At 39.8% G+C, this 14,605-nt stretch overlaps 1 protein-coding gene and 1 long non-coding RNA gene across 25 annotated transcripts in view; one reads left to right on the forward strand and one right to left on the reverse strand.

Moving 5' to 3' along the window:
- Positions 1–14,605, reverse strand: part of SGCE (sarcoglycan epsilon) — a 113,248-nt gene that overhangs the window by 74,745 nt on the left and 23,898 nt on the right. For 17 of the 23 annotated variants that reach the window (XR_005594285.1, XM_039525553.1, XM_039525562.1 and 14 more), the window contains exon 2: positions 6,662–6,766. The exons of the other annotated variants lie outside the window; for them this stretch is intronic. Coding sequence is in view for 9 of the 17 variants with exons in the window: in XM_039525547.1 (XP_039381481.1) it covers positions 6,662–6,766 (105 nt within the window). In the remaining 8 variants the exon portion in view is untranslated. The remainder of the gene's footprint in view (positions 1–6,661; positions 6,767–14,605) is intronic. 23 annotated transcript variants of the gene reach the window in all.
- LOC120398280 lies at positions 251–10,305 on the forward strand. 2 transcript variants are annotated; one of them, XR_005594290.1, is made up of 6 exons: positions 251–337; positions 3,235–3,307; positions 3,419–3,489; positions 5,829–5,985; positions 7,743–7,800; positions 9,221–10,305. It is a non-coding gene; the product is annotated as an uncharacterized LOC120398280 (long non-coding RNA). The 2 variants fall into 2 exon arrangements; XR_005594291.1 differs by having other exon boundaries at positions 266–322.

Here is a 14,605-nt window from a genome sequence, read left to right on the forward strand (position 1 = left end):
GCACAAATTGAGGGTAGAATGAATTATATTAATCACACCACACACCAAGGGTAAAATAAAAATGTCATAATTCCTCAGTGACATTTTTTAAAATATGTAATATTTACTACAAAAATTGAGTGCTTCTGTCTTCTGATTACATCTCATGTTCTAAAAAGACATATTACTACCAAAAGTGTATATAAACTATGTATATACAGTTATATTTGACACAGACATAATGTGAATTTTTATTTCTTTCTGTTGCTCAAGGTAAACTTCAGAAGTCAAATTTTAGAGGAGTCTCCATCTACCCTCACATTTTTCACCTACAATTTTGCAGGTACAGCAAAACCAGGTATTCAGATAAAAATAGACATACCATCATTTTTATTTGCCATTATCTGCAGGCTCAAAATGGAAGCCCAATTTTAAAATCAGGCCCTATGTGTGTGATATAAAATTGCTTAGTTTTATATATGGCACTAATCTAAACAATAACGTAATACATTGGTGTAACACCTCATCTTCCCATAAGTGAAGAAGATTCACATTCTGTCAAACTAGAATTTTACAAGTTTATACTTACTAGGATCATTCACACCAAACATAAAAAGGGACTCAAATAAAATTCCAGTCAATGTTTATTTCTCCATTTAAATTATAAACTTGAACTCTTTTAGAAACAACTGCTTTTAATGTGTGAAACCCCAATGAAGATTTTCCCAAACATTGGAAAAATCAGATTGCACACACAGCGGCGTGTACCTGGGGCGGCAAGCCGCGGGGGGGCGCCCTACCGGTCCCTGCGAGGGTGGCAGTCAGGCAGCCTTCAGCGGCTTGCCTGCGGGAGGTCTGCCGGTCGCACGGATTTGGCAGCAATTCAGCAGCAGGTACACCAAATCCGCGGGACCGGGGACCTCCCGCAGGCAAGCCACCGAAGGCAGCCTGCCATGCTTGGGGCGGCAAAAAAGCTAAAGCCGCCCCTGTGCACACACAACACAAGAATGGAGTTGGATGGGGATGATATGCAATTCACACAAATTCACATTGTGCACATCTGGATCCTTCCATGTTTTACTCAAATTGTTCAGCTGCAGGATTTACAATTGTGGGAGCCCTTGTTTTAGAGAACTAACAACTTGTTCTCATGAAAAACAGCTTTGATGGTAATCAAAATGAGACCCGCTCAGTGCCCTTTTCAGGGGTAAGGTTTGAAAAACATTGTGTCAAGTAGCATTTCAGATGGTTGGCATAATTATAAATCACCAAAAAACCTTCTACAACTGCTTGAATCTGGAGAAGAATGTGCATTTGTCCTAAGCTATCAGGGGATGAAAATGAACTTGCTCATTGAGTCCCCAGTTGTCATTCCCATGAGCCAGGCTGCAAAATATGGTGAGTGGGCTGGACAGAATATCTGCAACTCCTAGACTGATGTCATAAATTATTAAATGCATAAAAAAAGGATAAAGAAAAGTGTCAGACACTAAAAGACTTTTTTCTAATTATCTCCTTGATAATTTGGGATTCATTAGGATGTAATGCCATCTTCACCAAACTTAAAATAAACTCCACTTTATATTTGAAGAGGTGACCCTCAGCTCATAAATTGTCATAACTACACTGAATAGAATGTAGCCAGCTAAGAGTGTGCCCCAAAGAATGTAGACCCCCAAGCATAGAGTTTATTTGATAATGAATATCAACATGCCTTTCTGATAGGTGCTATGGAAGAGTGTGTAAAAATAGCAGATCTGCTAATGTAATATTTAGTTTCAAGATGCATGGTCTTTTGAAACAAATTTTAGTGAACCTTTTTCTTTTAAGCATTCGCTAAACAAGATATGCTTGAAATTTGCTGTTTCCAGTTTGCTATCTTTGATTTAATAACTCTGTTCTTTGGCATCTTCCAAACTTTGTGTTAATTCCCATTATAAATATATAAAGACAGGCTCAATGTCAAATGTCTCAATATTTACTGTATTACTGTGTGTTAAAAGTGAGTTATATTTACTATCATAAATAGCCTCTCGAGCTTTCTAAAATATATCCACTATTTTAAAGAACAGAATAATGTAAGCAAAAGGGAATCCATGTCCTCCAGCTGGCTAAAGTGGAGCCACCACAGGCTGGCCAGCCTTCAGACATGCTCCTTCTCCAGCAGAGCTACATGTGTTTGGGGCCATGGTGCTCATGGTGAAGCTGCCAGGTCTCTATAAGTCCCTCTCTGTGGGACTTGCAGCTAATAGGCACAGGGAAATTTGGTGGGGGGCCCCACTCTGAACTCCCTTGTTGTCACCTAGATCACCCATTTTTCACAGGGTGTGGCACCATGCCACAACTCCATCCATCACCAGGCCCCTTCTGCCCTCCCCAGTACTCGGTGTGTGTAGACCATCTCTGTTACATGGTGGCCATATGTGCTTAACTCTCTGCTCTGGGCACAGCTGGGGACCTGCATTGGCAGATCACCACAGTGTGCTCAGTACTGTTATGGATCCCCATCCACATGGTAGCACTACCTCTTAACCCACTGCCAGTATCAAGCCCTTATTGCTGATAACACCCAACTGAGGGAAGATTTCTTTTTTCAGTTTTTCTTTAGGACAAACTTATTGCATGATGTTTGCTCACAAAACATTGCTGAACAACAATTAGTAAGAAGCATTCTATTCCTTGTACCAGATATTCTGAGCCTGGTTTTCTAAGATTAATAGCTTCAAGTGCCACATATATTACTGAGCTCCAGAATCAATCTTTTTCTGATTATATGTATGTATTAATCCTGGTTATCACAGTTGCCTTTGCCCATTGTGAATTCTGCTTTTATTAGATTATACTAAACAGCCACACCTTATAATAATTTTATCAGTAAGAATAAATTCAAATGGTCTTGAAATGTAAATACATTTTATGAAAAAAATCTGTATTAATAAACCAGTTATTGTTAATATATTTAAAGCAGGTTTCATTTAATTAAATTAACCTAGAACAATTTGCTGCATTTAATTAAAGTTGATAAGTACACCCACCATCTTGCCTTAGTGACCCAATAAAGTCTCGCACTTGCTTTTGTAAATGAACTATAAATAGATCAAGGAAGTAGAATTATATGAGAAATAGTATCTATCAAGAAAATCTGAAAAAGTAATTTGTAATATTAATAAGATTATTTACAGAACAGAAAAGGTGAGAAAAATATGCTGACTTGATGAAACCTAAAGAAAAAAATAATCTATTTTTCTGTTCCAGATGCTCTGCTTTATACCTTGAGACTTAAATACTACAGCAAAGATCAGTTTCAAAAAGGAGAATCAATGAAAAGGTAAGGTAAACTTTCTCCATAAGGAATACTTAGAAGAATTAATAAGAGAGACTACAGTGGGGAATTTCTCCAGAAAAATTATTTCTCAGACATGTCTTATGTCTTACATAGGCAGTTTACTGGATATTGTCACATACACTACAATGGGTGCTCCTCGTAATGGGATATATTCTGTTGTTGAGGTAAGTGTACCACTGAGGATGTAAAATGATGATGTTGGTGGACAGTTAAAACTAAGCTTCAGAGGAACAAATTAATCCTAGAAATGACTTTACCGTGTTGAACATCCTAAAAGCAGCTTTAGAATTTGGCCACAGCTGGAATGGAAGCTAGGGTTTCTCTTTACTGAAAAAATTAGTGGTGTTTTAAAATGTTCACTGATGTGTTTGAATTAATGTTTTTAACACTAATTAGCACCTAGTATAAAGTCATCTTTTAAAAAGTTGCCTACCAGTGCTACAATGCTTTACGTTTACAAAGCATGTTACAGACATTAGTTAACCCTGACAATAGCCCTGTGAGTTAGTTTATAGTATTATTGTAATTATTCTAATATAATCATTTATTATTATTAATACCATTACCCAGGGCGGGTTTTGGGTTAACCAAAACCAACTAACACATTTAAGCAGTAGTTGCTCTTTCTATATTAGGTTGAAGTCCTGTTTAAAACAGTGTTAAAACTGTGTTAGCAAATGTCTTTTAAAAAACAGGGAGGAATAGTTCAGTGGTTTGAGCATTAGCCTGCTAAACCGAGGGTTGTGAGTTCAACCCTTGAGGGGGCCCTTTGAGGATTTAATTTGGGATCGGTCCTGCGTTGAGCAGATGACCTCCTGAGGTCCCTTCCAACCCTGATAGTCTATGGAACCTTGAAAGGTAGAGTTCTACCCTCTGGATATACACTGCTACCTTGATATAATGCCACCCTATATAACACAGTAAAGCAGCGCTCTGGGGGGGTGGGGCTGCCCACTCCCGTGGATCAAAGCAAGTTCAATATAACATGGTTTCACCCATGCAGTAAGATTTTTTGGCTCCCAAGGACAGCGTTATATCGAGGTAGAGGTGTATATTAGCTTCATTAATGCTAACGTAATTGAGCACATGCATCCACAAAAGAAAAGACACATTAATCCCACTTCCCCTTCTTTTTAATCAATAATCCCCTGCCTTTAAAGGGCAAACTCTAAAATATTTTGAGAAAATAAACCCCCTAAATTTTCCTATTTGCAGTCTTTAACCCTAGTTTCTAATCCCAGTTCCACTAATTGGTCCCTAGTATTTTAACATGTTATCTCTCTACTTACTTATGCCCTCACTACTATATTATTTAAGCTTCATACTCATTAATGGATTTATCCTCACAGCACCCATGTGAGGTACAGAAATAGCTCCATTTTAGAGATGGGCAACAGAGGCACAAGGCACATTGATGGGGTTGCCAATTTTGGTTGGACGTATTCCTAGAGGTTTCATCACATGACAATCTTGCATTGAAGATTAATCTTTAAATCCTGGAGATTCCAGGACAACCCTAGAGGGCTGACAATTTTATATATTGAATAACATGCCCACACAGCCACTCAAAGCCTGTGGCTGAGCTGGGAATTGTTTCCATTAGGTCTCCCGAGTCCTAGTCCAGTACCTAATCCACGAAACCATCCTTCTTACTTATGTATAATTCAGTGTACTTTGAATGATATATTCTATTCATTGTACAGGATGAATTTTGATCTTACATATATTTATCTTATAACCACATATGAATTGTAACAACACAACTCTGGAGACTGGTATTTGGAAAGTTCTCCACAGCTTTTCCTCTCCCTCCCCCTGATGTTTCTTCAAAATGAGAAAGGAAGTGGCAAGTGAATCTTCGGTCCAATATGCCACTTGCTCTTCCTCTCAAGCTGATAAGAATATATCTCATTTATGGATAGTTTGCTATCTTCAGGCTGTGCAGCCTTTTAACAATCTTCTATGACTGACCGATTATGGAGAAAAATGTGCAACTGTCCTAAATAGGCAGAAGATTTAACTGAACATTCTCACTGACTCCCAGTGTCATTTCCGAGAGCCAGATTGCCAAATATTCTGAATATTTTTCGACAGATTTTGTGTGACTCCACCTCATGGAAGGGGAAAGTTTTGGGCTACTGTGGAAGCATTCTGTGTCCGCTACCAAAGGATATTTAATTTCTTACTAAAAGTCATACAGAATATATGGTCCCAGATTAGATGCTCTCAAGGCATGTAGGGGGCATCATCTACCTTCACTGCACTGTTTTTGCTCCTCCTTTCCCCCCTGACTCCATGAAGGCCTTTCTGTGAATCCTGGGAGGTACATGCTGGGAAGGGTTGGAAGCTGCACAGGCCTGGGGGATAAGTAGACAGGCTGGGAACAGAGGGGAGAGGAAACAAATTGTCTTTCTCTGGCCCCGTAAGGATTCCCCTGGGAAAATAATACTGCCTCAGACTGTATTACCTCTTATGAGTGGTGTTTCTTTTTCCTTTCCCATAGATCCTGGGGACAGGCATAGCCAGGAAATCATCCCACTGGAGCTGCACTGTCAGAGAGCCTAGAGGCTGTGAGCTGTCAGAGGCCAGAGCTAGCAGAGAGGACCAGGATCTCAGTGTGGATGACCCTGCTCTCTCATGGATATCAGAGGATCAACAAGGTTTGGTGACAGACCTGCAGTCTATTCTGCATGTGTGTGTGGGGGGGAACCCATTCTTCTCAACAGCGAATGTGGGGGGATCTCCAGAAGGGAATCCATATAGAAGTTTCTTCCTCCAGAGCTCCTTTTCCAGATTCCCTGGGTAAGGGTGATCCTGGCCATAGCTAGAGGTCTAGGGAGATCCAGATCCTTCACCTAGCTATATGACGCATGAAAAGTTACTGGCATTTTCTCAGATAACCGTTGGTCTCAGTAAAATTCAGCTGCAATATTTTATGTGTATTCCTACAGATAAGTAATAAAAAATGTTTTTTTCTACATATAAATATGGAATGAATTATTTTAATAGTTATAACAAGTTATTGCATTAAGCACACTGCAAAGATGTTTTTAAGCAACCAGCAGTGAGAAGAATATATGCAATATTAGGTTATACACACAGCCATTATTTTAAGCAAAGCCACAGGCAACATAAAAAACACGAGGGAAACTAAACATAAAGACATACAGAATCCTGACAGTTTAGAAGATTAAAGAACTATAAGATTGTTTTTCAAAATTACTTACCTTGAGATGGCATTTTATTAATAAACATTCACTGAAAAAGCAAAGGTAATATTGAAAGCAGATGTTGACTGAACCCACAATGGGATTTAAATGTACAACCTAAACTCACCATTCTTTTCAGCAGCCCTTATTCTGCTGATAATATAACTGTTGGGTTGCTTAGTCTTCCAGTTAATTGTTCCATTTATCCCTTCAGCAGAGCTTAACAAAAAAGCTTTTCAAAATAAAATAAATGCAAACAAAAAAAGAATTAATGTCAGATTAACAGACTCCCACAGAACAAATGCCATTAGCTGGGATCAGATTCTTTTAAAGCCAGCTTTTGTTTTCAACTTTTCTTCGGAGTGTAGAAACAGAAATAAATAAAATAGATGATGCTGACAGTCACCATTTTTGCATGCTATCTCCAAATAAGGCCAAGTCTACACTTCTGCCAGCCTTACCTATGTCAGACAGGGTGTGATGGTATGTGATCTATGACCAACACAGCAATACCAGCAAATGTGCATTGTGCAAATGCAGTTATACTGCAAAACTGTACTTTTAGCAGCATAGTTGATTTCACTCTGGAGATGAGGGTTTAGAAAAAACTATACTGGTAAAGGTGCAGCTTTGCCAGTACAAACTGCATCCGAACTACAAGTGCTTTGCCAGTATAATGTACTGGTATACCTATACCGGTAAAGTGCAATGTAAACAAGGCATAAGAGGTTGAACAACAAGTCACACTCAGTTCACGGTACTACTACACTATTAATTGGCTAACAATTTGCAGAAGACAAAGCAATTTAGATTTCTCCAAAGACCATGTGAATCATTATGGGCCTAAATGTGCTCCACATCACATCCAGTGTAATAATGTGCCATGTGTAATATATTTGTTTTAAAGTTCTCATAAAACAAATTCAAATACATTGTTCAATAGAGGATTATGTTTATGCAAGTAAGCAAGGAATTTTAAATATAAAGACTATATTTCAAAGTGTTTACTGTGACAGTTAATATAAATGTGTGTGTGATTTAGCGTTTACCACAATATATTATTATTGGAATGTTTGTTGTTGTTCTAAATGTATGAAACACTTATCTTAAAATCAATGTAAATTCTACCAGCAAGGCCATTTAGTTCAGAATGATAACAAAATCAACGTTTTGTTTACCACTGATTTATTTTATTTTTTTTAAAACAGCCCATTAACTAAAAGGATGTCTTAAAGAAGTTGAAGAATGTCATATGATGGGAAATGGGTAGGTTATAATCAACAACCTTGCATGTATTCAGTTTGGGGGTAAGGACAAGCATTAATCTTCTGAAATGAAGTTAAACTGCCTTTGTCTGATTTTTAAAGACAACATCAAGCTGTAGCTTCTTGCCTGGGACCCAAAGGTGGCAGTAGGGATAACTGATAATAAATAGGCTAGGAGGGCTGAACCCCAAACATTAAATGCCCCTTTATTTATTTAAAACAAAACCTCTTCTGGCACATGACTTTTTCTCCCTTCTCTCCAGCAGCTCAATGGAAAGCAGCAGCAGGTTGGATGGGACAAGGGGAGAAGGGAATGGTAGATTCTAGTCACATCAGCGAAGAATCAGAATAAAGTCCAGGATGGGAGGGGCAGGTGGGCCACACTAAATGTGCTAACATTCAAATTCTACTTGTGCTGGCTACACTAGGGTTTTAAAATGTCTTAGATAATACATCCTAATAGTGAAAAGGGAAAGGAAGCTGGTCAGATCTTCCACGCAGGCATAAAAAACAGTCACAGATTAGCCACTGGGCCAACAGGGCCCGTGCTCAAGGGCCCCAGCCAATTGGGCAGCCCCTGGAAAAATGTGACAGAGTCCTATGGCACCTTATAGACTAACAGAAGTATTGGAGCATAAGCTTTCGTGGGTGAATACCCACTTTGTCAGACGCAAGGAAAAATGGAAAAATGGGCACCCCCACGCCCCGACCCACTCTGCTTGGCGCTCCTGCCGAGGAGCGGGGTCAGGGCGCGGGAGCTTGCCGTGCTCCATCCACCCGGTGCTCCTGCCGGGGTGTGAGTTTGGGGCACGGGGGCTTTCCCCACTCTGTCCGCCCACATGTTGCTCCTGTCAGAGAGGGGGGCTAGGGTGTGGGGAAAGAAGCACCGGGCAGGCAGGGCAGGACAAGCCCCCATGCCCTGACCCCATTTCCCCAACAGGAGTGCCAGGGAGGAATGCAACTGCAGGCAGAAGGGGTGAGGAGGGGCCCCCACTTGCTCTGGCCCAGGGCCCCACAATCCACTAATCTCCCACTGATAAAAAACACTGTAACTGGCTCCTGCCCATCACATACTCTAGAATCCCTGACATAGTCAGAGGTGGGGAGAGGGAGGGCATGGCCAGGGCAGGCTGTGTGACAACAATCCCCAGATCGTCATGGCCCCTTGGCACTATCACCAGCTGATCTATATTACAACAGCCCTTAGACTAGAAATACGCAAAGAATTTTCAGATTTGGAAGATGGTAATGGATTTAAAGGACTAAATAAAAACACAGTAAAGTCAACAGAAGCAATCAATGTCAAGACATTGAAATTTCTGCATAATTAGTGTATTTTTTAAAATTGTTGTTATTCTCTTCTTGACACACTTTGACTTACAGTACTCCACTAACTCTCACTCCCCTTATTTCATTATAAGGAAACTGGATGTCTCCAAGGACTTTGAAATAAGATAAAAACATTTCACATCTACGCCATTTGTTCAAATCCAGCCAAGATGGCGATGACCAAAAGTTGACAGAACTGGAAAGCTGTTCAGTGGCCAATAAGTAGTTTCACTAGTTGCAGTTTCTTGTGTGTGGATATTCAATTCACAGAACTACCATTACACATTTGATAAGTCTCAGTAAAGAAGCCAATGGCTAAATGAACCTGGAACACATCATTTCAAAGACAGTACCTCCAGACCTTTCCTGAGCATTTAATTTTATTATTAAAATAAATCATACCACCTTAAAATTGTTAAAACCTCAAATGGGGCATGGTATATATACTATCCAACCTCACTGGTACTTCAAATACCTCACTTGATATTACATAAAAATATTATAATTACATTCATTTCAGAACAATTTATATTTACATTCTGCATATCTATATTGTGTCCATGGTAACTCTGCAGGGTTGTGGAGTCAAACAGGAAATGGTTAAGTGGCTAAAGAGTAGATGCAGCTGGACCTCATGCACCTACCTGGCACAGCTGTTATTTATAAACAAAGGAAAACACAAGACATGTTCAGATTAGAAGGAAAGAACTAAATGCTGTGTTTTTAAGATAGCTATTTTCCCCAAAGAAGAGGATGTTATTTTTGGGAGTTGCTTTATGTCTTACAAAGGTAAGGCTGTTTATTTGGACTTTGATTATACCCTGGAAAAGAGAGAATTTAAGAGTTTATTTATTTTATAATTTTGTATTACCAGAAAGGGAATGCCTAGCCCATGATAAAAGCAAATAAGAATGTCTGAAGTTTAATTACAACATACTAATAGCTTTTAAATGTTCACTGTCAACTTGAAGTCTACCTAATTTTTTTAAAAAGTTAGCCACTTTCAGGTACTACATCTGGCCTACCTCCTCTACCATGATGTGTGATTTTTATGCTCACATTTTACTACTTCTGTAAATGTGTATTTTCTCTTCCCTGCTGCGATGTGAAAAACCACACACAAGCACAAGTAACTGGCTACAATACAGTAAATATTGTCAACTGTACAAATAAAGAAATGAAAAACTTATGATAACCTCCTTTTAGCAACCTCAGTTTTACCTGGGAGCCCTTGAAGCAAAAGATAATTTAAGGTTTTCTCCAATCCTAGTCACTCCCCCCTTTATCTAATGCTTTATGAGAAACCATTCAACTGGCTTAAGGGGCTTGGGGGAGGATATCTGTTACTGGCTCTTTAGTTTCTACATCTGCTTCTAAAATATTAATATTTCTTTCTGTACTACAAAGGTTACTTTTTATTATGAGACTGAATTAAAATAGCAACTTTGTAAAGTTATCTAAACTGGGAGGAAAAGACAAATATACAGGATAAAAAAACAAATTCAAGAAAATACCTAGGAGTTTTAGAGATCTATACCAAGATTTCTAATGTCCAGACTCTATACTTTCTTCAAGTATCTGAGGGGAAAGAGTTGTATAACTATATGATGACCACTTTTCAGTTTGATTAGAAACTGTAAATCCACCTTTCAAGTATCCAAAATAGTCTGTAATTTTTTCCTTCTAAATTATGCCATCATACAAACAAACAAACTGTATTCCATAATTGAGGTCAAACCAATCAGATGACTATCGTAAAGACTCACCCTTCTGTCTCTACTTATCTCATTAATATACAAGCCTTATATTTCTTTTTGATGATGATGAGTTATGTCAGCAGGAAGGACAATATGGATTAAGGCATGAGCACTAGTTGCTTAGGGCTGCTCCTCCTTAAGTTATGCATGTAAGAATCTGAACTCCTACTTAAACAAATACATTTCTAGCCCTCATGGTGCAAAGAAAACACTGAAAAAAGAAAACAAGGTAATTGATGCAGTGATGTCTGAATCTACAGATGGACAGAAACAGTAGCTCAGAGAGTACGAACTACTCCATTCTTTTCAGTGGGTGTTATTGCCAAGACCCAGTCCACTGCTTGTGTGGTCCTGCAAACATTATTCTAGTGATCATTCTGTGGCAGGAAGAGACAAGTGCAGTGGGTGTAGCCCAGTTTCATAAGCAGATATGCCCCCAGCTTCTGGAGTAAGTACTGGGGGTCTAATGTTTCTGCTGCTGCCTCTGCAAAGGGGGAAGAGACCCTGCCTGCTGTTCTTGAGGCACTCATATTATTATCTCTGCCTCTACTAGAGGGGAGGAAGCCCCTGCACTACCACTCCAAATAGAGGGGGTCGGGGCATGGCAAGGCTGTGGAGTGGGGACAAGAGAACAGCCACAAGGGGATGTGTGCCTACAGCTCCATATTCCCTTAATCTGACTCAAAAGGCAATATTTGAGTCAGATTAATTTATAAAAAATTTATAAATTATAAAATTTATAATTTATAAAAAATTGCAAAGAGAAATCACGTATGAGGCTTAATCTTGGGATAATGTAGAGGTCTTTATCTCAGACTCTAGTAAACTCTTTTCCCCATGTCTGAAATCATGACTTGAAATGAACTCTAGTTTTAACAGCAATTATTGAATTAGTAGTTCTTTGAAATAATAAACATTTTTAAAGCATGTTCTACCACAATATCAGGAATGTCAAGTCTTATCTTCCCTGCCTTTGCTGGAGAACTTCCAAGGGCAGGGGAAGAGGTCACAGATGGTCATCATTAACTCTCATATCTCAAATGAAGAAATCAAGGATTCTGAATCTCAAAGTTCATTAGACAGTGGAATTAAATGTCGTCAAAAAAACTCCTTGAAACAGTAACTAAAAATCCCATACCCTTTTGCCTTTTAGTCTCACAAATGATATAACTTCTAGTCAACATGTTTTTTCCCCAAGGTTAATAAAACCTTTATTTCTGAAATAAACTTTTTTAAACCTTTGTTATTTATACATCATGAAGCAAAAAGGAAATGAGCCTGGACTTGTGCTATTGCAGATCAAATGCTACAACTAGAGGCAAGAGTAAAATCTTAATTAGCCAAACTTGCAGAAGACAACACTTCAAGCAGTGCCCTTAATCAACATGCAGACCATCTACCAGTATCAGTAGATGTTGCATGCACAGGTTAAGAGCAATTTAAAAATAAAAGAATGCTTCGGTGTATTAGGAGATGTTGAATTGCTTCCAAAATCCTGATTGATGTGCAAGTAAGAATTCAGAATTAAGTGAATATCTTCAAATATATAACCCTGAATGAGATAAGCCCTGGTTATCTGAGGACAAACCCTCTGTGACATGCTACCAGAGTTGAGATCAGCAAAGACTCCTATGGTAAAGTCTCATTGATAACTTAGGGTCTTCTGTTTTGAACTCATGCCCCATTCCATGGAGTAGTGGTCACCGGAGGCCACATTTATTAATCTTTCAGGTTCAGGAAAGTTCCTTTAAGCTATTAAAGAGGGAGAAGTATGGGATGCTTACCTTCTGGGCAGTTCTGTATTTTATGTGTGAACTCAGAGCACAGGATGACATCTATAGCTATATTTTATAATAGGGGTGGCCAAACTGATCCTCCAAGCCACATACAATAATCTTCAGAAGTTTGAGAGCTGGGTGTGCCTGCTGGGGCTCAGGGCTTCAGCCCTGCTCTTGCTGAAGCTCCAAGCCCAGGCAGGCGCTGCCCATGGGGTTGAAGCCTCGAGTACCCCCTCCCTGCAGGGCAGAAGCCCCTGAGCTCCCCCTGCCCCAGTCTGGAAGGTGGAGAATGGGGCGCAAGGGGGAGCTCCACAAGCCGCACTTTCACTGTAAAAGAGCTGTATGTGGCTCATGAGCCAGTTTGGCCACCCATTTTTATAAAGTTGAAGAAACAAGTAAATGAAACTAATACTTCAATAAATACAATATTACAGAAGTTTGATATAATGTAAATAAATGTCAACTGCATGCTAAGATACAGCTCTTATTGTGATGCAGTCTTTTAAACCACACATAGTTATCCACAACTGTATCCTAGACAGGGGCGGCTCTAGGTATTTTGCCGCCCCAAGCACAGCAGGCAGGCTGCCTTCGGCGGCTTGCCTGCAGGAGGTCCCCAGTCCCGCGGATTCAGCTGCATGCCTGTGGGAGGTCCGCCAAAGCCGCAGGACCAGCGGACCCTCCGCAGGCATGCCGCCGAAGGCAACCTGCCTGCCGCCCTCGGGGCGACCGGCAGAGTGCCCCCCAAGGCTTGCCGCCCCAGGCACGCGCTTGGCGTGCTAGTGCCTGGAGCTGCCCCTGATCCTATACCTTTGTCACATGGGTTACATAGAACATCAGGGTCAGACGGGACCTCAGGAGGTCATCTAGTCCAACCCCCTCAAAAGCAGGATCAATTCCCAGACAGATTTTTGCCCCAGATCCCTAAATGGCCCCCTCAAGGATTGAACTCACAACCCTTGGGTTTAACAAGCCAATGCTCAAACCACTGAGACACTGCCAGACCCTTTGAAAAAAAGCAAGGCTGTAAAGCCTCGAATGGGTTAGTTTTTCCACATTCCCATTCCAGAAACTCATAAAAACCTTTAAAAGTACTAGATTTAAAAACAAATGCTAATCCATTATTTTAATTGTGTGATTTATCCCTTCTGAAGTTACCCTTCATTGACTACACCACTTATCCTGCACACTGAGCCCATTCATCTGTACTGTAGATGTAAATAACCTGAGGTCTCTCACAGTGAGCACCAGAAATGAACAACTAATCTTCCAAAAACCATTAACTTTTTTTTTCACTTTCTGTATCTACCCAGTTAAAACTGCTGAAAATGTATGGCTGTAGAGATTGGCCTAGCTCCTCCTTTTACTGATAATCTAATCCTAGCATTGAGGTGGGGTTAGGGAGGGGGGCAGTGGAAAGCATGCTTCTGCTCTCTCGAGTGGGGAGCTGTTTCACATATCTATGCTTGCTAGATAGAACTGGTATGATCCCCACCTGGCATTACATTGGTGGATTAACCACAAACATATGAATCAAAACCCAAAACACTTGTTAGACTCCACCCCAAAAAATTTCAGATTACTTCCATTTTTTAAAATATTTTAATACATGTGGTGACCTTACTTATCATATTTAAGGTAAGTGATCCCAAATGCCACTGGTTAGTAGTTTGAGAGAATTAAATGGAAATTAACTTTTGATCACAACAAAGTGACAGAGAAACTATGTGATAAAACCACCCTACCAAACATCTATATACTCTTTTTCACTGCAAAATCCTGGTACCCTAATGATGAAGTTTGTGGGAGTGGCTGCACTCCTTTTGATACGGTGGCCTAACACTTTCCTTTACAAGAAATGTCCCTGCTTGAAGAGATAATGCTTTTTGTGGCAGGACTCTGAAAATAGTATGATCATGTGATAAAGACTGTCATAAACATA

This window comes from Mauremys reevesii, linkage group 2 (assembly GCF_016161935.1).
Source record: "Mauremys reevesii isolate NIE-2019 linkage group 2, ASM1616193v1, whole genome shotgun sequence".
Classification (NCBI taxonomy): Eukaryota; Metazoa; Chordata; order Testudines; family Geoemydidae; genus Mauremys; species Mauremys reevesii.